Source organism: Carettochelys insculpta, chromosome 17 (assembly GCF_033958435.1).
Source record: "Carettochelys insculpta isolate YL-2023 chromosome 17, ASM3395843v1, whole genome shotgun sequence".
Lineage (NCBI taxonomy): Eukaryota > Metazoa > Chordata > Testudines > Carettochelyidae > Carettochelys > Carettochelys insculpta.
In genome coordinates, this window is record NC_134153.1 from 9,563,499 (window position 1) to 9,583,915 (window position 20,417).

Below are 20,417 nucleotides of genomic sequence, written 5' to 3' on the forward strand. Positions count from 1 at the left end.
GATTATGATTCAAAGCTGGTAACTGCAACATCAGTCAGAGATGGTAACGTTACTATTTGGAAAGAAAAGGGGTTGCTGATTAAAAACTCACCCATGTCTGTCATGATTTCCTGGCCAAAGACTTCAGAGTTTCCCTTCCACCCACCAACCTATGTAATACTGCTCTTAATCAGAACCTCATCTCCCTTTAAAAATTGGTACCCTCTGTCAAGATCCAGCTCATCGGTGACAAACATAGTAGTTACAAACAAGATCATGAAAATGTCCTGCAGAAGTCTACTATAAACCCAGTGAGGTGGATCTACACTAGAAATGTAAGACTACACGGAGTCAGTGGGTTGTATCATCACCTTATCCCACTTTAAATTTAGTGTGTCTTTGGGTTCTTGAGTTCCCAGTTCCAGTGAGTGGAGCATCTTCCACCTCAGTCACATCTTTCCTTAAAGATCAGCTGTTTAATTGCTGATAGATTACAGCGTAATTTGCTCCCACCCTAAAGGTTTCTCCTTTGAACATAATGATTCTCTCCAATGTAACTGATAGTTTGTTTCCTTATTTCCACTAAAGACTGTCTCAGGGTTACACTCATACATATTTTATTAAATGCTGCTATTGGATTAAAGGAAAAAAAGGAACTAACTTTCAAGCACATACCCACACCCACTCACACACCCTCCTGCAGTCACACACTTGACCAGGCTGATGGAGATCCATCAACTACACTTAAACAGGCAAACTCAAACTCACTCAGGTGAAGAGTTGGATAGGGACAGTGGAGGAAGCCAAGGCATAATGGGTCCAGTGTGTCTGCCTGCAGTCATGAATCCGGGATGGTGAGCTGATTGTATGAACCCCTTGGCAGCTTGCTCTCTCGTCTGTGTAGTACTCAGGAGTAGTCGGTAACGTTCATCCTGCGGAAAATGGGGATGGGCCCAGTTTCAGGGCCCTGGCCCTCTGTCCCCCAGCAAGTCGAGACTAACTCCTGAAGAGGGGTGGTGACAAGAACTGCCCTATAGCTCTGCACCCATCTTTGTATGTGTTTCAGTCCATAGTTCTTGTCTTGTCTCACTACCCCAGGGTGTCGTGTGACCATCATCAGCTAACAGCACATGGGACTTTGCCCTTCTCTAGACGAGGCCTTTTTCTCTTTCTTGCTTGGGTTCCTATTCAGGGCACAGTTCCTATTATTCTCTGGCCATCAAAGTATTTCTGGCAGCTGGTGGTCCAAACATGCTGACTTCAGGGGCTGATTCCATTGCATGCACATCCACATTCACACTTTCTTCACTCACAAATAAAACATAGCTATATAGAACTAAGGTAAATCTATAAAATAAAACTACAAGACTTATTACCAACATACTTAGATTCTTATACAAATGGTAAAATATCACATCTTGGCTACATTATTTCTTACAGAAATTCACACTCCCTTATCATGATGAGATGTTACATAGCTCAAAAGGTTATACAGACAATGACTGTTGCAAAGCTTACAAAAAGCAACAGGACTTTAAACCAGTGATGTCTGAAAGTTACAGACCTTACACCAGCATAGTTCTGCACTGAGTGGAAACTTTATACAACAGTTTTATCAGGTCAGGGACTAGCCTGAGCGGCATTCTGCTAAGGACTGTGCACAAGTTTGAGGTCACCTAAGAAACCATCTCATGTTGTCCATTATACTTGAATGATCTCAGTCTGATAGTCTCACAGGCTGCCACCGCAGCAGCTATATAGCACTCGGCAGGTAGAGTTTTGCATTCTATCTTGTTAGTAAATTAGCTGCTTTGACCAAGAAGGGTGCCCCGTCCATGCTACACTTGATGCTTAGGCTTTATCCTCTATTCTGCCAGTAAACCTGCCATCCTCACCACTAACAGGCTGGTCCTGGCACCTGACTGAGCAGACATCCATATTGTACCAAGGGATAAAGTGACTGTGTCATGGACAAGTTGGTGGCCTCTTCTAGTCCCAAGAATGCAATTCTTGTCTACAAACCCAAGTCAGATCACTGGTATGCTTGTCCAAACTGTACCTCCTAGGCTTCCTTCATCCCTTGGTGCTCCTTGAGGCTTGTGGGGTTAATCTTTAGCCAGCTTGTGATGAGACCAATTTCCTGAGTGATGAGGCACTTGAGTAAGTGCCTAATGTTCCTGCAATTCAATATTACCCAATTTGTTTATTTTCTCCCTTGCTTTACCCCATGAATAGAGCTGAGTGAAGAACTATTTTTCCCTGGTTTGGGTGCTGAACTGAAAAATCGGAGAAAATATCAGTTTAATTTCAAAGCAAAGCAGATTTTAAATTTTTTTTCTCACTGACCTGAAAAACAAGACACCCTATTCTTTTTTTGTTGAAAAAACTCATGAGACAGTTTTAAAGGGCTGAAACAGTTACAACTCTTTTGGGAAGTAAATTCACTTCTTTACATTTAAAATTATTATTTGCCCCAAATTTGAGAAACATTTGTGTTCTGAAAAATGCATTATTTTGGCAAATGATAGTACTGTATTTGCTGAAAAAAAATTCATCTAGCTTCACTCACAATGCACACGACCCACCTGCTTCCTTTTGGGTTACTGTTGCTATCAATGTTTGCTGTTGATTGCACCACTGTTCTGGTTCAGACCTCCTCATTCTGGTGTTCCATGCCACCAACTCTTCCACCAAGGGATTGAATCCTCCTCTCCCCGACTCCCTAAAACATGTGCCGGATGCAATGAGATCTGTTAGTTCAGAGATGAGCACGTGCATTAAACGTGGCACTTGGCACAGCAACCCCTTTCTCTTTGGAGGAAAAGAATTTGGCCGGGACTCTGAGATTATAGAGGTTTTTATTCATCTGAATGGTAATATGAGCTAAATAAAGGCTGTGAAAAAACATTACTGAGTTTCTCTGTCTCTATTGGTTGGGCAGAAATGTATTGAGACTAAATTTGGGATGAAAAAGTCGTCTTTTCTTGCCAGCTTTCTCTCTCCATTCTTAGAGCTACTGCACCATCTTTATAACTTTCTCAACATACAGACTTAATACAGTCATTCAGTCCTTTCTTTTTTCCGGTAGCCTGTCCTTTTCAGAAAAACAGGAGGGCGGAAGTGCGCCTGATTTAACAAAGTGCCCCACCATCGCACTGGGAAGTATTCCAGAGTTTAGTATCTGCGTTTGCTGAGGTCACAGAATCCTGTATAGTTTTCTGAAACCTGCACAAGAATGGCTCGGCACAAGAAAGGGAGCTCTGATAATGGTGAGAGATACTCAGATGCAAATGCACTATAGATATTCAGTCAGCTTAACAAATGCTGATGAAGCTTGGTAACACCTGGGGTTAAGGCCTGCATGAGCAAGCTTTTTAAGTCGGGCCCCACATTTCTCCCCTGCAATTAGCGGGGCCCCCCCAACCTGTCTGATGTCATTCAAACTGATGGAAATTTCAGTTATGTTCAGATATAAAAAAAAAAGAAACCTTTTAGCATGTGTAGGAAAATAAGTATGTAGCATGTAAAAACTTTTATTAATCGATAGATAAATGTGGATGTCTGTACATAAAACTGGTAACATACTTCAGCATTTTTAATGAGATGTATGAGCCTGACACCCAGCAGCCGATGGTACCACACCTCCGCTTACAAATGTCACGCCCCCTGAGGGTGCCCGCCACCCCAGTTTGCTCACCCCAGGTTAAGAATTGGTTATACGTTATAGGAACAACTACATCCTGCTGCTAAAGCGCAACCACTTATGGGGGAGGAAAGCTGTAGTTGTTTTAACAGTGCAAAGCAATGCTGCACAATTGTTTAGCATGAGCAGTGGGAGAATGTTGTGTGATTTTAATAGTGCTGGGTTTGCTTAAAGGCAAAATGTCAATACATCAACAAGGGTTTTGCTAGGACACTGATTCATGCTAAAAGGGAAAATTAGTAATAAGATCTCAGTCCTACCTTTCCTGTTTTTTTTTAAAAGGTGCCAGGGGAAGTATATCAGAAATTTATATGGTAAATTTCCCCTAGCTATAACAGCAGATCTAGGTTCTGTTATGCTGCCCTTCCTGTGTGTGAGGGATTCTTTCTGGCTTCTGAAAAAAATGGCTAGAAGTGTGGGTACAATTGTCCCAAGTGTGCTTTTGTAGACACGAGAAACAGTGATAGGTTGGGTGTATGCGCCTGCAAAATGGCTCAGATGACTTTTCAATTACTAAACCTTTTTCATCACAAATAACAGAGAGGGAGCCGTGCTAGTCTATATAGTATCAAAACAAAAAAGCTGTCAAGTAGCACTTTAAAGACTAACAAAATAATTTAAAACCCACCTAATAAATTATTTTGTTAATCTTTAATGTGCTACTTGACTGCTTTTTTTTTTTTCATCACAAGCGTTAAGGGGTTGCTGTTGGGGATCACAGGCCTCCTGACTGACTTACCATACCATGATTGCAGCCACATTACTGGAACAATAAAGGTAGCAGCCAGGAGTGTGTGGTTTTTGTTTTTGTTTTTGTTTTTGGCTGTCATATTTACTTTAAACAAGACAGGGTTGAGGGAAAGCTTGTTGTAGGCCAAGTGGTATAAAACATTTGTGCATAGTTGCCCACACAGTGATTTGATTGCAGTGTAAGCAATACCATCCAGGGAGGCAGGACTGCCCAGCCTCTGACACTGGAGCAGGGAGTAAGGATGACTTTTGAGTCAGGGATGGGTCTCTTGTGCCTGTAATTGCAAATCTTGCTTTCCCAGTGTGAAACTGGAGAGCAGTGAGTCCCCTGCAGTGGAGTGGTGGCAGGGATCTGGTGCCTGTGACAGCAGAACTGACTTCCTGGGGGGAAGGATAGTAACAGAGAGGTAGCCGAGTTAGTTTATATTCTGTCAAAACAAAACAGCAGTCTTTTAGCACTTGAGAGACTAACAAAATAATTGATTAGGTGATTATTTATTTGTTTGTTTAGTATTTGTTAGGTTGGGGGACGGAGAGGAGGTGGGGAGATAAGTACCCACTTAAACACTGTTTTTAAAGGTCCGTGCCTCTCCGTTTCCCTGGGATGGAAAGACAGAAACAAATATCGTTAGTCATAAAATGACTATGCCTGGATAGTAAGAAGACTTGGCCCTTCAGTAATGCCTTTCAGGGAAGGATGTCAAAGCAATTTACAACCACTCTGGGTGCATCTACACTACAGCACATGGAGGCATATGCAGTGTAGTCTAGATTGTTAACTTAAGATAGCAGCTTGGCTTCCGCAGCCGGACCTAGCTATTCCCAGCTCCTGGTTGCAATAGGAAGTCAAGTCTCCTTTGACCAAAGGTCACAGCGTCCCTGTGAGATGGATGTTAGCTCTGTTTTACAAAGGGGGCTAATGAGGCAGGGAAAGATTAGGGGAAGCTAGGCCTAAGTTTTCAATGCTGGCCGGTGTTTTTGGGTGTCCCCCAGGAGATACAGTTGGTAGTATACTTCAGGATGTCTACACCCAGTTTTTCAGAGGAGCATCCCTCTGAATAGATGAGCTTTTAATCTGAAAATCATGTTACTGAGCTAGTGCTCAGCAACCAGGGCTGTCATATTGATTGGTGTGGTCCCATTTTTTGCTTGTGTGGCCCTGTCTGTGTCCATTTGTTCCTGACTGTTGTTAGGATGTATTATTTGCAGAACCTAGCACCTCAGAGCCCCAGTCATGGCCAGTGTTCCCTCTAATTTTTTTATCCATGTGCAAAACAAATTTGTTTATGTGCACCGAGGTATTTGCAGATGCGTACCACCATGCTGCCAGCTGTGGGCACTCTGCTAATTAGCTGGGCGGTGCCCGAATTTCTCTGGTGTGACTACCTTAGCATTCAGTTTACAAGGATCATGGCCCAGAATCCCATTGTGCTAGGTGCTGTGCAGACACAGAACAGAAAGACAGTCTCTGCCCCCGAGAGTTTATAACCTACATGTTAAACTACAGGTGGATATTGACAGGCTTGTCCTTGTGTCTTATGCACTAGGGTCTCAACATTCTCCAGGGTTCCATGCTTAGAACCCTCGCAAATGTTGATTTTTCGTGAATGGGGGCAGTGCCTGGAGCCCCGGGGGAAGCAGCAACTGCCGGCACTCCTGCTCGGGGCCCTGGGGGAAGCAGCAGCTGCTGGCGCTCCTGCCTGGGGCCCTGGGGGAAGCAGCTGCTTGGCTGCTCGCAAATAATTGAATTCGTGAACATCAAGTTCGTGAATCATCAGACTCTACTGTACTTAGATTATTGTAAGCTCTTGGAGGCAGGAACTTTCTCTTGGTCCTAGGTGCTGCACAAATACAGCACTATGGGGTTTTGAGGTGCTACCATGAGATAAATGATAGCAAAGATTAATCCCTACCATACCTTAGGCTACCGCTACACTGTAGCCATGACTTGAAATGACTTACGCAATTTGCAAAATGGTGCTGACGCAGCTATTTCGGAAGTTTCCACTCCCCGGCTCATGACGAGGGGTAGCGGGAATGGAATACCGTGCTCAGAATGGCACTGCTATTTCAAGCTCATTGTTTAGCCGCAAGGTTGTTATTTCGGGATACAAATGTATCCCAAAATAGCAATCACAGTGTAGCCATAGCCTCAGTGAGGTGGGTATTCCGCCATTTTGTACATGCGAGAAGCTGAAGCATTAGGAAGTTGAGCGTGTTATTTTTGTCAGAGACTGTGAGTATGTGCAGCCCTCGTTGACCTCGCTTAGAACTGTGTGTGCTGCTGTCCTCTGAAAATGACACCCTGAATGACTTGCCAGAGCTGCTGTAGCGAGTCAGCCTGAGAGCTGGAATTAGACCTAGGGAGTTACTGGTTCCCAGCCTTTGGGCCAGGCTGCTCTGGCATGCCTGTCTCACTTTCAGGAAGATACCAGTTAAAGAGAACTTCAGCCAGTCTGTCTCTCTGAATTGATACTTGCTTCTGTCCCGCATACCACTGGATACCGTGAAACTCTGTAGCCAACCTTGCCAAAAAGCCATGGCACATTCCGGCAGGAACATTAATTTATCCCCCAAAGAATAAAGCTGGAGAGGGATTTATAACCGGGGGAATGCATAACTTCATTGGCTGGTACTCAGCCATGTTTTTCATGCCAAGAAGCAGATGTAAACCTGTGAGAACTGATCCTGGAGCGAAAGCAGCTGACTGTAAGCTAGGCCTCTAGGGCTTCACTAACAAATAACAGCTTTGTCACCAAAGTTAGTGGTCAGAAAACACCATCCCTTGGTGTGACCTGAGCCTCACGTGCCCTGGGAATGCATGAGCCGTAGAGGAACTGGAGCCTATTTCGAAGTCAGGTCTTTTTGCTTAAGTCATGTGAAAAGAAGTGTTTTGCTTTCAGCTTTGGTGATGATCTTGCACGCACCTGCAGTGGTGTCCATTTATGAATCTTAAGCCAGCTCTGTACTAGCACTTAGTCAATTGTAGATAAGCAATTCTGGCTACGGCAGTTACGTAGCTGGAATCGACGTATCTAGGATCAATTTATCTGCTGTCCTCCCCAAGGGAGGTGAACTGGAGAAACTCTCTGGTTGACTTCTCTTATTCCTTGTGAGACTGAGGGGGGTCTTGATGGGAGGTCTAGGAAGAGGCAGGCTGAGGTGGAAGCTTAGTTTGTGGTATTCTTTCCAAGCTGTCCATAAAGCCCAGTCCCAGGGAGTGGGCATGCTTGGAGGCTAAGTCTGGCTGTGTTTGCACAACAGGGACAGGCGAAGGATCTGGCCAGCTCCAAGACCCTTTTCTGGGGAAGATGGCACTGCCATGGCCCATGTGTCAATGTGCAGGTCTGTCAAGCCAGTACCTTTTACCTGTATTACATCCCTGATGTCCATAAACATGGGGTCATGCCAGGTCCCTCCAAAACCTGGTCTCTCACTGGGAAGTGTGTTTTATGAACAGCTTGGGGAATTTTGATTGCCTCTTCCACGGCTCAGGTCTCCCTTTTCTCCTTTAAGAAATTGCTGTGGCCAATGACAGCTGTTTTTTTTGAACCATGTGATTCGTGGTAACTGCTGAGTGCCTGTTGTGTGGCTTGAATGTCTGACTGGTGCTGGGACTTAATAAGCATACAGAGAATCACAACACACTGACGTCACTTTCGGATGGCGTTCCCTGTAAGCTGAGCGCTTGGGCAGCTGCCCAGGAAAGGTTCTGGCAACATCTGTTCCTATTGGTAGTGCACATCTGCACATGTCTCAGTGCACATAACAAAATTTATTCCACCCAGATGGAAAAAATCAGAGTGAACACTGCTTTGGAGCCACAGCTGAAGAAATCCAAAGCAGTCTCGGGGGGCATCCTTAGTCTCAGCTGAAGGGCTAAATGAACATGAAGTCTTCTTTCCTTTCTCAGACCTACAGGTGGTTCCTCCTAGTTTAGGTAGATGCTCCTTGACTTGGTAGCTACCCATACTGTATCAGCTCTGCCCAGGGAGGGACCCGGGAGCTACAAACCAGCACTTCTTGCAAATGCAAGATGTCCTTTGTTGTGTATCTGTTGCTGAGAACTTTGTCTGATAAGAGAGCTTCATCTGTCTGCAATTACCATCCTTTGACAGGATGATAGAGGAGGGATTCTGGGAATGAGCTGGTGCCAGCTGGGGAAGAGAATTTCTTCTCCAGCTTTTGTTTCTTTCTAGCTCTGACATTTTAGCTGTCCAAAGAGTATATTTATTTCATTCTTGGCAAGGACGTGGCTACATAAATCAGAGTCTGGACTAATTGGGAGTAGCCCAGTGCAAAAGCTGAGCTGAAACCAAACAGGTTGTCTCTGCCTGCTCTCCCAAACCGGGTGCAAGTGGAAGAGCAGGCGCTCTGGGGTTTTCTTGCACCCCAGAGCTGTTTCTCTGGTTGGTTGGGTGGATGTAGGACTGACTGGTGCAAGGCTCAAGGGCAGGTTTAAGGATGTGGGCGACAGCCAAAAGGAATGATATTTACCAGATGGGTATTTCCCAGCAGCCTGTGACACCATCACCCGCTCCCTCATGGATATCCGAGTCCAAGCCAAGATGGTCTTTCCCTGTGGGAGGTGCAGGTGGCTGACAGGTAACACTGCTTGTTTGTGAGCAGTATAGATGGGGCAACTAAACGGCAGCCTAGCACCCCCTTACCTATGGTGCAGCTCCCTTTGCCTCAGGCCCAAGAGGCCTTTGCCCCATTTGTGCTCAGTTCACATTGGCTTGGGTGGGAGTTTTGTGTAGTTTAAGAACAGAGGGAAAATAAGCACGGGGGTCAATCTTCTAAATCTCTGTAGAAGATCTTTTGGTATCTGAGGGTGGGCTTGGGGAGCTACAGAGGGTGAGAGGTGTTATTTGTTTTGGAGGCCCTTTCTCCCAGGAAAGGGAGTAAGTAGATCATTGTGAGCCCCTTGCATACAGGACATTCAGAACCTGCCTCCTCCCCCAGTAAATTCCAGCTGGTTTCTGTGGTGGGGAATACACACTTTGCCAGAGCTTCTCAGATTGCTGGTCCCTGCAGTTTTTTTTTTATGAGGGTAATGACTGACTTAAGCCCCCTGGTTTTCCGTCTTTGAATTATTGCCATTCTGAACAGCAGGGAACCCAGTGAGAGTGCTAAACGTCCAGCCAGGCCTGGTGCAAAAGAGGCTGATTCACTGCCCTGGAGAGGTGTGTCTTCAGCGCATAGGGCAGATACAGTCTGGTTGGTTGTCCGTCCCGGGCGGTTGTGCAGTGTGTATCCTTGCAAAAAGTGTAAAAGCTGCCTTGGGGTGGTTGTTTTGGCAGGCAGATCTTTGAATTTCACTGGGTTAAATTTCGACTTTCTGGACACATTTTGCACCTTGTTCAGGATAATGCCCTGTAGCCTTCAGTCCCATTCCAGCAGATGCGGTTGTTGAATGTTCTCCATTGATAAATATAACCATAATTGGACGAAGGGTGTAAGGTTTTAACCGGTTAACTGATAAACTGATGTATTTCTGGCAAAGGTTAAACTTTGCTAGGGTCCTGAGAGAGGGGTAGGCAGGTAGGACTCCAGTAAAGGGGCTGGCTGCTAGCATCCCACTGGGGGCAGAGCCCACAACATGGGGGCTGGCAGCCAGGACAGGGGCATTTCTCCCTATCCTGGGTAAAATGTTTAACCTTACAACTGATAGAATTTTGATCAGTTACGTGGTTACTATTTTTGTACTTTTTTTTTTAAACATCCTCAGATCAGACCAGTCCCATCTTGAGAATGTATTACCCTAGCCACGGTTCTGTCCAGCGTCCACGTCACATCATGAACCACCTGGGAGGAGAAAGTGTTGCTCTGCCTTTGTTCCCGAAGGGGATAATCAGGTGCCATCGGGGGTCACACCAGTCCTCCCTTATTTTAATGCCACGTTGAGCACCGGCTTAACCACGTTTGTCTCTTGCAGCTGTTCCACGTGGCGTACGTGCTGATCAAATTTGCCAATTCCCCTCGGCCAGACCTCTGGGTGCTGGAGCGATCGACTGACTTTGGACTTACCTATGAGCCGTGGCAGTACTTCGCCTGTAAGTAGTGGTCTAGCAGCCCAGGTTCTTAATTCACGCTGGCCTCGATGTTTGGGACAGAGACGAGCCGGGGGAATGCTGTCTTTGTTCTGTTTACATGGGAATTCACTCTGAACCTGAGTTTGGAGTTCCACAGGTGGCGTGCTCTAGTCACGCCTGCCAACGGGGAGGCAAAGAGGACAGTTGTCCCCCCTCCTCTCGGCCCAGTGTTTCAAAGGGGCCCAGAGCTCTGGCTGCTGCCAAAGTAGCGTCCCTTTGAAGTGCCACAGCAGTGCCACTGTGCATGGGTGTAAGGGGATGCGGGCAGGAGTGGGGTAGCACCACGGTCTGGGCAGCGCTGAGGGCTGATGCCTTAGTCCCCATCTCTTCTGCCCTTGGCCCTTCCCCTTCCAGAGTGTGGAGCTGGCCCACCTCCCACCTTGCTCTCGGGTCCACAGCAGCTGTCGGCTCCGCTGGTTCTAATACAGCAGGTGGAGCATAACTCCCTCCTGCACAGAGAACTTAACTGCTACCAGAAGGAAGGATTGGATCAAAGCAGCTGGGAGTTTACGCAGTGGGACAGATGCCCTTTAGCTTTATGGTAGGTATTTAATGCCAATGACGGAGTTACCTGGCTCCTTCAGCCTGCCTTTCTTCCTCCCATCCCGGCCCCCACACATTTGCACCAACATGGCTGCTATTTAGAAATGCCCTGTTCAGCATAGCCCCAACAAGTAATAAACAGGTAGATCCTTGACAGAGGACAGGAGAGCAAAGCCTTTAGCCACTCCATTTTGCAATAGCGAGCCCATCTCGCTTATAATGGCTGCCACACAAGCAAGGTCCAAGGGCGACAGATAATCACTACTCCATTGTCTGTACTCCAGTCTAGGCCTGGAAGAAGAACCTGGTCTCTGCTATTATGAGAAGGGCCCTGCCAAAGTCACGGTCCATTTTTGGTCCATCTCACATCATGGGATTTTAAAAAGGGTAAATTTCAAAGGTCCCGACTTGAAATCTGAAATTCCATGGTGCTGTGACATTGAGGATCCTAACCCAAAAGGAGGCAGTGATTGTGTAGCAGCTGGAGCAAGGCTATCACGGGGGAGGGAAGGTATTGCCACACTTACTTCGGCACTGCAGCTGGCAGCAGTGCTGATTTTTAGAACTGCCTTCCCAGCCAGTAGCTGCTGAGATTCCTGAAGCTGTGGGAGGTTCCCACAGGTGGGTCTGACCCAGCTCCGGGAGTTTCCCATGCTGGGGAAGGGGGTGTCTCACTCTTGCACAACCCAGCCCAGCCAAGTCTAGCATCTGGAGCGTGGTGCACAGTGCGACCCCTGGGCTGTGGTGGTACTAGCTGGGTCCCTTCCCTACAATAGCCTGATTTCTTTGGAGACATCCAGTTTCAGGGTCGGTGATGGATTTTTCATGGCTGTGAATTTGGCAGAGCCCCAGCTATGAGAGGAGATGGGATCAGACAGAGTTCTCTGTACAAGTGCTGCATGTCCTGGGGAGGGAGAGGCTGGGGAAATGGACCATGTCATTGTTTTTGGAGATCAGTTGAATTTGCCTCTCTCTCTTTCCCTCCCCTTTTCTGAGTCAAACTTGATCCTTTCGTTCCCTGAAAACAATTCTACCATCCTAAAACAGGGCAGGGGATCCCATGGCCCATGGCTTGCCGTGATGCTCTCTGTGTGGCTCAGGGCTCCCCTCCCTGCAGCAGCATGAGCCAGCGTTTGTGCTCCAGAGATGCAGGGGACGCCATGGCCGAAGCACCAGCGCTGGCTCCCACCCAGAGCCTCTCAGGCTGGTCAAGGCAAGTGGAATCTGCATTGGGTCCGTGGGCTTTTCCTGACAGAGGAAAGAAGTGGCGCTTCACGCTACTGGGAAACACTTGCTGCGGGCACCTCCTCCACCCCACCGCCCCCATCGCTCCCATTGGCCAGGAATCCCCACCAGTTGGAGCAGGGGGCAGTGCCTGTCTGGAGTGCTTCCCTGCAGTGTGCAGAGCTGCACGGAGCCACCTGTGTTCCACCTCTCACCCGCCCCCAGTGAGACACCACAATTCCCTGCCCATCCCCACCAAGACCCCACACCCTGCTCCTGCACCTTCTCTGCTTTCCACACCCCCAGCCCCAGCTGGCTCCTGCACTCTCCTTCCCGCACAGATCCCACATCCTGCTCCTGCCCAGATCTTGCGCCCCTAATCCCAGCCTGCTCCATGGCAGCCCCCTGCTGCACGCTGGACCCCTCAGTTTTGGCCCCACCCCAGACTTTAGTGGGGCCCTACAAAATCTCATTCGCCATGGCCCCAAGGAGAGTTAATCCAGCCCTGGGGGTAAGTTCTGAGCCTCGGCACCTCCTCCCCTTCTGCCCCTATGGGCTGGTGTGTGAGGATCATCTTCCTTCTCCCCCTCCCTCACATTTCTCAGTTGAGAGTTGCATCTGTGAGGGTGTGTAGTGCTGTTTGGTCTTTTCTGTGGGTCCTTGGTTCCCCCCTCTCCTCACCATGCCTAAAACATGCAGCTCAGCCAAATCACTAGGAGAGAGTTAACAGATGACCCCTCCTGAAGCACTGGCAGTAACTGGTGGAATATGTGAACCAAAGTCTAGAGGTGGTATTTAAAACAAGTCCACAAACCTGGTGAGAAAAGGTACTTTTAAGCACACAGATGCCCTCCCCTGGGATTCCCTTGTGGCCTTGACATTTATGTGTCAGGGTGTGGAATTCCCTCTCGGAGTGGAGGAGTTGTTTTATCCTAGAAGGGTTCTTTTTAATGTAGCAGATAAAACTGCCTGGAATTTCCTCCCTCACTTGTCCTAGTTTTGTTAATACTCTTTAGTGCTGATTCGCCCACCTCTGCTCTGCATAGGTGAGGAGAAACTCCAGTCAAATTGCCCTGTCTTTGCTCATTCTTTCCAAGCTATACTTTTCCTTCAGCTCCCCTACCATCTCAAACACCTCTATCTGCTCCTCCATTATGTGGTGACGACAGCCATCATGATGAGCAGGAGCCTGTTCCTATAACGCTAGCTGTTTTTCCCTGCCCCCCAGCCTGTAATTTCAGAGTACCCTGCATGGCACACTAGGGCTGTGGTTACACTACAGCGATCTGTTGACAGAAGTCACTGTTGGAAGAGATTTCCTGACAAAACTTCTGTCGACAGAGTGTGGCCGCACACAAAAACCAATCGGAAGAGCGCTCCACTCTGTCGACACAGCAGCCAGACTGCCCAGCCACTCTCTCGACAAAACAGGCACCCTGAAGCACAGCAGACAGGGCTGCTCCTTGTCTTGAGAGAAGGCCCCCCAGATCATCTACCCAGCTTTTTTGTTACCAGAACCTGTCAACAAAGGCTCTCTTGGGAGAGACAGAAGGTTGTCAGCGGAAGTGCCGAGTTTGTCAACATACTGTTGACAAAACACATTTTGTGTGTGGATGTTCCTCCAGCGTTTGTCAACAAAACTGGGATTTTGTCAGCAAAACTCGCTAGTGTAGTGTAGCCATAGCCGAGCTGTTTGTTTTAGAGTCTGTCAACCCTGTAGGTGCAAACCAGCTCCCAGCCAAGCCAGAGGTGTTTGTGCTCAGAGGGCTTGAACTAGACTGCTAAAAATACCAGTGTGCACCTTGCGGCTTGGGCAGCAGTGCAGCCTCTCAATCTGCTGTCCCGGGGCAGAGCTCAAGTGGCTAGCGCAAATCTCCAAAGGAGCCAAAACCTCCACACCTCCACTTGTATCACACTAGTTCAGGCCCCACTAAGACAAGCCTGTCTACCGGGGCTGCAAGGCTCACTCCTGTCTGCAGTGTAGACAGGCCCTCAGAGACTCGGGCCCTGATTCTGAGCTGTGGCTTGCCCCTTTCAACTGCTCTGTCTGTGGAGTGGGACTGGAACCCAGCCTGATTTCCCCAGCAGCACAAACCTGGGGCGAAGCAGCCTTCTGCACATGGGCCTACCTGGCAAAGGGAAGGTGTGGCCACATGGTTTTGCATAATCTAAATTGCCAGAGGCTCTTTTGTGGCCCAGAGCAGTCAGTAAGCAAGCTAGAGCAGTCCGTGCCATTCCCAACTCAGACCCTAACACGCCTGGCATCTATGGGTGAAAGGACACGTAAAGCCACCCTTGCTATCTTGACATCAGTGAAGCTCTGTGCTCACCTGCTTACCTCTCCAACTTGGCAAGAGTGAGGGCCATACCCTCTTGCCATTCACATCCTCAAATGCTGCCTTCATCCCCCTTTGCTGAGGAGTTGGGGTGCCTCTGACTGCTGGCAGTGGGACAAGCTGCTAGCCCAGGGGTCAGCAACCTTTCCGAAGCAGTGCGCTGCACCTGTATGCATGGTCTGAGCGCCAGTGATACTTTTTAAAGTCACTAATAGTCCTACTTCCAACAGCTTCATTCATAAATTAATTACGATGCAGAGCTTTACAGTTTAGGTGGTGGCTGGTAGCATCAGCTGTTTATTTGTTATTCCATGGGTGGCATGGCTTTGAGAAGCTCCTGTCTGCATGGCGGAGGAGGGGCGGGGCAGGGCTCCCACTTTGTATGCCAATGAAAGTTGGCTTGCATGCCACTGTTGGCACCTGTGCTGGGGGTTACTAACCCCTGTGCTATAACCTATGGCAAATTCCTGTAGAACTTGAGGGTTGACACTATAAACCTGATGGAATTCGGTAGCAATTGAGATTTTTACAATAGGTTTATTTTTGACCTAATCTATGCAGTTCCCTAGGGGATTGAGAGAGTTTGGTAATTAATTCTGTAGGATGGTTGAAAAAGTCTGTAGGAAGATACTCATTTTCTGGTGAGCTCTATAGCAGGGGTTCTCAGCCTTTTTCTTGCTATAAGAGCTCCCTGGTCCACCTGTGTCACAACCACTGTTTTTCTGTATATAAAAGCCAGGCCAGCATTAAGGGGTAATAAGTTGGGCAGTTACCCGGGGACCCAAGCCACAGGGGAACCACAAAACTAAAGCTGTCCAGGCTTTGGTTGCAACCCTGCATTGGAGGATTTGGGGCTCTGGGCTGCAGTCTTGTGTGGTAGGGCTTTGGCGTTCTGCCCTGGGCCCTAGCAAGTATAATGTGGGGCGTGCTTGGCAAACCCGCAAAAACCTGCTCCCCACCCAACTCCTGGTTGGTGACCATGGCTCTATAGGACCTTCCCAAAAGGGTCACCACTCTCTTAAAGAGCTAACTGTGCAAAATGGCTCCCGCTTCCAAGAAGAGGAGCATTTGAATGTGGCATAGTTGTTTTTCTTTCCACCTTTCCAAGCCTGCACTCCCCAGACTTCCTGCTGTCCCTGCAGTACGTTCCCCTGAAATGCCACTGAGGCTGGAAGGTTTCTCTCGCCAAGGAGAGGTTAACAACAACTCTGTTGTAGAAAACTTCCGGGCACTTCACTAGAGCGGGAAGGCAAGTGCTGCTGGTTCTGGCCAAAAGACACTGTAGCAAAGGCGGTTTCTCTTCTCTCCATGGTGAGTCTGAGTAAGGAGCTTGGAGAGTACTTTTTCCAAGCCACTGGAGAAGTCAAAAGGATGCAGACTGGGGGTGGACGGGATTTGTAGGGGTAGTCTGAGATTCATCAATCAGGGTTTTTTTTTTAACCAAGCAAAACAAAATGAAAAACAAATCAAAACCCCGTGTTTGAAGGAAGGGTAGAGCAACAAAGGTTGGCTAACACATTGAACACACACACACTCTATCTCTGTGCACCACCCTCAGTGGCTAACTGTGAACATTGAATCAGAAGGATTTAGTCTTTTTTTGTCTCCTTCACAAAGAGAAGGACAGATGTGGTACAGTGCGTGAGCTGTTGAATTGACTCTTTGGTCCCTCTCGTTGTCTTTAATCTGCTTGGATTTTTTTTCACCATCTGTGTCCCCCCGGGCTGTGTTGTAAGAGGCACCCGTGAGTTAAATTTGACCATGATGGACTCATGGTGACGCAGGACCAGTGGAAATTTTAAACATCCGTGACTATCCTAGGACATCTAAGTACTTGTACATTCCCTACAATCCATTGAAAATAATCAGCATTGATCCTTTCTTCCCTGTGAAGTGGGAAAGCATTATTCTCCTCAAGTACCAGGTGGGTTGACCGAGGTACAGAGGGAGGAAGTGACTTGCCTGAGGACACAGGGACAACCAGTGTCAGAGTAGAAATGAGCAGTGGCTGGCTTCTAGCACAGACTCCCTTCCCTCTTCTCTGGTTCAAGGAGTTGGGGCTGGACTGTTGCACAGGAGCGGTACCAAGGTTTAGATGTTTGTGTAGCCCAAGTGGATTTATTCTCGTCCAGCTAAAAACTGATGTTGGACTTGTGTTGTGGAGGGTCCCTCTTCCAAACAGTGTGTTAGAGTAACTGCTAAATGTTTTCTTCTGCTTCAGTCTCTTTGCTGCTCCTCCCTCGCCCCAACCTCCAGAACACCCAGCAAAATGGAGCCTGGGTTTTCCATTAACCTTCCTGCGGCCCCTGTTGCTTTGGGTCCCTCCCACAAAATCGCTAGGCCCAGATTCCAAGGCCCTTGCTTTATTCTGCTGGCGTGTTTCTTTGTACCCAGCATGGCAGTGCCCTGGAATGGGAGTGATGCTGGCCCACAGCAATGACAGGATGCTGCCAGCAGTTCCAGGGGAAAGTGGGTTATTAATCCAGCCCAGCTGCTGGAGACTTGACATTATACTTTGCCGCTGCATTCCTTCCATTGCTGCTGCTGTGCATCAGCTTGTTGCCTTGCCCAGGTATTGTTTATGGAGTAAGGCCACACTGTTGAGTGCTAGGTATCTCTGGGTGCATACCAGCATGAGTCACATGGATGAGAGGTGAGTAGGGGGCTAGGTTCCTTGAACTGCTCCCTTCCCCTATCCTGCCAGCCAAACTTAGTTGTCAAGGTAGAATCTGCAGTAAAGGAGGCACCTTCAGTCCTGGGACCTTATTTCTGAGGATTTATTCACATGAATTATGCTAACATTTCTCAGTTGAGTCTGATTTGGAGCTGAGCATGCCTTCCAGGAACAGCTAAGATGATCTACTGTGCTGCTTTGTCTGGTGTTAGCCCCTTGTTTCTCCTGGTTGATCTCTAAATTAACCCACAATCACATCCTTGTTGTGCCTATGTTTGTGTACATTGCTGAGTGCTCAGCAAGAGGTGTACAATACGCAAGGAGAAAACAATCCAAGGTAGTAAACTTAGAGTTTAGAAAATAAGAGGCAGAGTGGCGATCAGAAAGGGGCTGAACTGGAGCTGGGAAACCTGGAATCTACTCCTAGTTCTCCTGATGGCTCACTGTGTGAATTTGGGTCATTTCTCCTCTCTGTGTGTCAGTTTGCCCATCTTTAAAGTGGAGGTAATGATTGTAGCTGAGTGAAGTATGGTGTTAGGTGGAGAAATAGAATCGAGAAATATGTGGGTGAGAATTTTTGTTCCTCTCCTTTATGACAAACTCCAATAACAATCATGAAGAAAAGGATAGAGGATAACATGGAATTGCGACTGTATACATCTGTGGTATGCCCACATCTTGAATACTACAAGCAGATGTGGCTGCTTGGCACAGCTCAAAAAAAGATACCTTGTCAATGGAAAAAGTTCAGAAAAAAAGAAAAAAGATTAAGGATATACAACAGCTGCCGTATGAGAAGATTAATAAAATTGGAACTTTTCAGCTTGGAAAAGAGGCAACTAAGGGGGTACATAATAAAGGCCTAGGAAATCAAGACTGGCGTGGAGAAAGTGAATATAGAAGAGCTATTTGCTCCTTCCCATAACAAAAGAACTACAAGTCGCCAAATGAAATTAATAGGTAGTAGATTTAAAACAAACAAACTGATATACTTGTTAGGCTAGAATTATGGTACTGCCTTCAGGTACCTGACCGCTGTTATCACGAAACATGTTTGAGTCCCCGGCAAAGATTGAACTCACAGCCTCTGGTTTAAAAAGCCAGTGCACTACCTGCTGAGGTATTCCTTCTCCCTACCCTTCTTTGCTCAATGCAAAGAGAACCAGTGGAACTCTTTGCCGGAGAATGTTGTGAGGGCCAAGTACGTAACAGGGTTCAAAAAGAGCTGGATAAATTCAAGGATAGGTCCATCAATGGCTATTAGCTAATACGGGTAGGGACAGCATCCATAGTCCATCAGAAGTTGGAAATGGACAAAAGCGTCTGGATCACTTGATGATTAACTCTTCTGGGACACCTGGCATTGGCCACTGTCAGAAGACAGAATACTGGGCTAGATGGACCTTTGGTCTGAACCAGTCTGGCCATTCTTCTGTATATGAGTTAATACTTCCTGCACCCTGGCTAGCCACTTGGCAACCAGCAAATGAAATGCCCTCTGTAAGTGCTAACTATTAGCACATTAGTCAGATGTAAACGTCCCCCCTGCTAGGAACAGAGTTACTTTCAGACTGGCCCAGCGTCAGGGTCCCTTCCTCTGTGCTAACATCCTGCCTTGGACAGACGTCTATGCTAGAGGCTTTGGAGAAGGGCAAGAAAATTTCGCGATTTTTCTTCTGTGGTGGCATTTGCCTTGAGGGTGGCATTACGTGAGGTTTTATAGCCAATGGAAGATGGGGTAATCAGCTCCTCAGTCACTGTGTAGAACATGTATCCTGAAACTTACTTGGTTTGAGATCTAATGAGTGGCTGACCCTGAGTGTCCATGCTGCCAGATTCTCTGCTACCGGAGTGTTCAGGTATGTGACTAATTCTAAGAGGGTCTGGGATTAATGAGGAAATTACCTCCTTGTTAACAGCAGTGGTAAATAGTGCAGCTCTTTGCCCATTTACTCTGCAGATATTGGAATGTCAAGCATTCTGAGGGGACACAAGAGCATAAGAGCTTCAGGAATGTGCGCATGACTTGCAAGGTCTGTGGCACGTGCCTGTTCCGTGGCACAGGGGAGGCGTGGCGCTCCTACAACTCCAAGGAACCAAGTAGCATCTTCGACTTGTGTCCGGGTTCCTATAAACCCCACGCAAGGCTGTTGGCTTCTCTTTCAAAAGGGAGTTGCATGGCAGTGAGACAATTGACCAGTGAAGTTAATGGCCAGCTGTGACTGTCCTCTAGCTTTTGGCCCATTTTGCATTGCCTCCTAGTGGCAGGAGCCCTGGATTGCTGCCACTAAGTGGATTGTTTTGCCTGATTTAAGTTTTCTGGTATGTTTATCTGTAACCACAAGTTTCAGGGATGGAAGATAAAAACTCTGTGGCTATGTTAACACTGCAGAGATCTTCTGAAAGAAGCCCTTAAGATGTCTTCCAAAAAACTTCTTTCGAAAGAGTGCGTCCATGCACAAAAAAGCGGATCAAATAGTGACCCACTCTTTTGAAACAGAGTGTCCACAGAGCCCCCACCCCTTCAAAAGAACAGGCCAGGGATTGAAAAGTCAGTTGCCATGAGGACTGTTCTTTCGAAAGAAGAGCCCTGTGGAGCATCTTCTTTTTCTTTCTTTCTTTCTTTCAAAAGGAGGTGTTCTTCCTGAAAAGGGAAAGGAAGAGCAGTTTCTAAAGAAGGAGCATCAAATTCTTTCAATTTACCTTTGAAAGAACGCTTTCTATGTGTGGACGCTCCATGGGATCTTTGGAAGAGCCCCCTTCTTTCGAAAAAGCTTGCTAGTGTAGGACTCTTTGCCTGTAGGACATTATTTTGCTCTCCACGGTATGTAGTATTTTGCTTTGTACAGTCCTGTTTGTAATGTATCCAGTATTGAGGCTTCAGCTATTTTCCTGAGAAGGCTGTTCCACATGCTAGTAGTTTCTTTGTCAAATTTTGGGATTAATTTTTCTGTTCATCCTAAATGGCTTGTCTTGATTTTTGCCTCAGTGCTCTTAGTTATGCTCCTTTGCAAACTGTTTGTCAGCTTCCTTGGTGTTCACACAAACTCCAGGATGATTATGCTTCAGTATTTTATATAAAAGTGGTCTAGGGATGCCTGAGCAGAGGAGCA

At 47.3% G+C, this 20,417-nt stretch overlaps 1 protein-coding gene across 3 annotated transcripts in view; it reads left to right on the forward strand.

Moving 5' to 3' along the window:
* The window catches only part of LAMA5 (laminin subunit alpha 5), a 178,643-nt gene that overhangs the window by 62,505 nt on the left and 95,721 nt on the right, over positions 1 to 20,417 (forward strand). For all 3 annotated transcript variants that reach the window (XM_075012169.1, XM_075012170.1, XM_075012171.1), the window contains one exon: positions 10,371 to 10,488. In XM_075012169.1, coding sequence (XP_074868270.1) covers positions 10,371 to 10,488 — 118 coding nt within the window. The remainder of the gene's footprint in view (positions 1 to 10,370; positions 10,489 to 20,417) is intronic.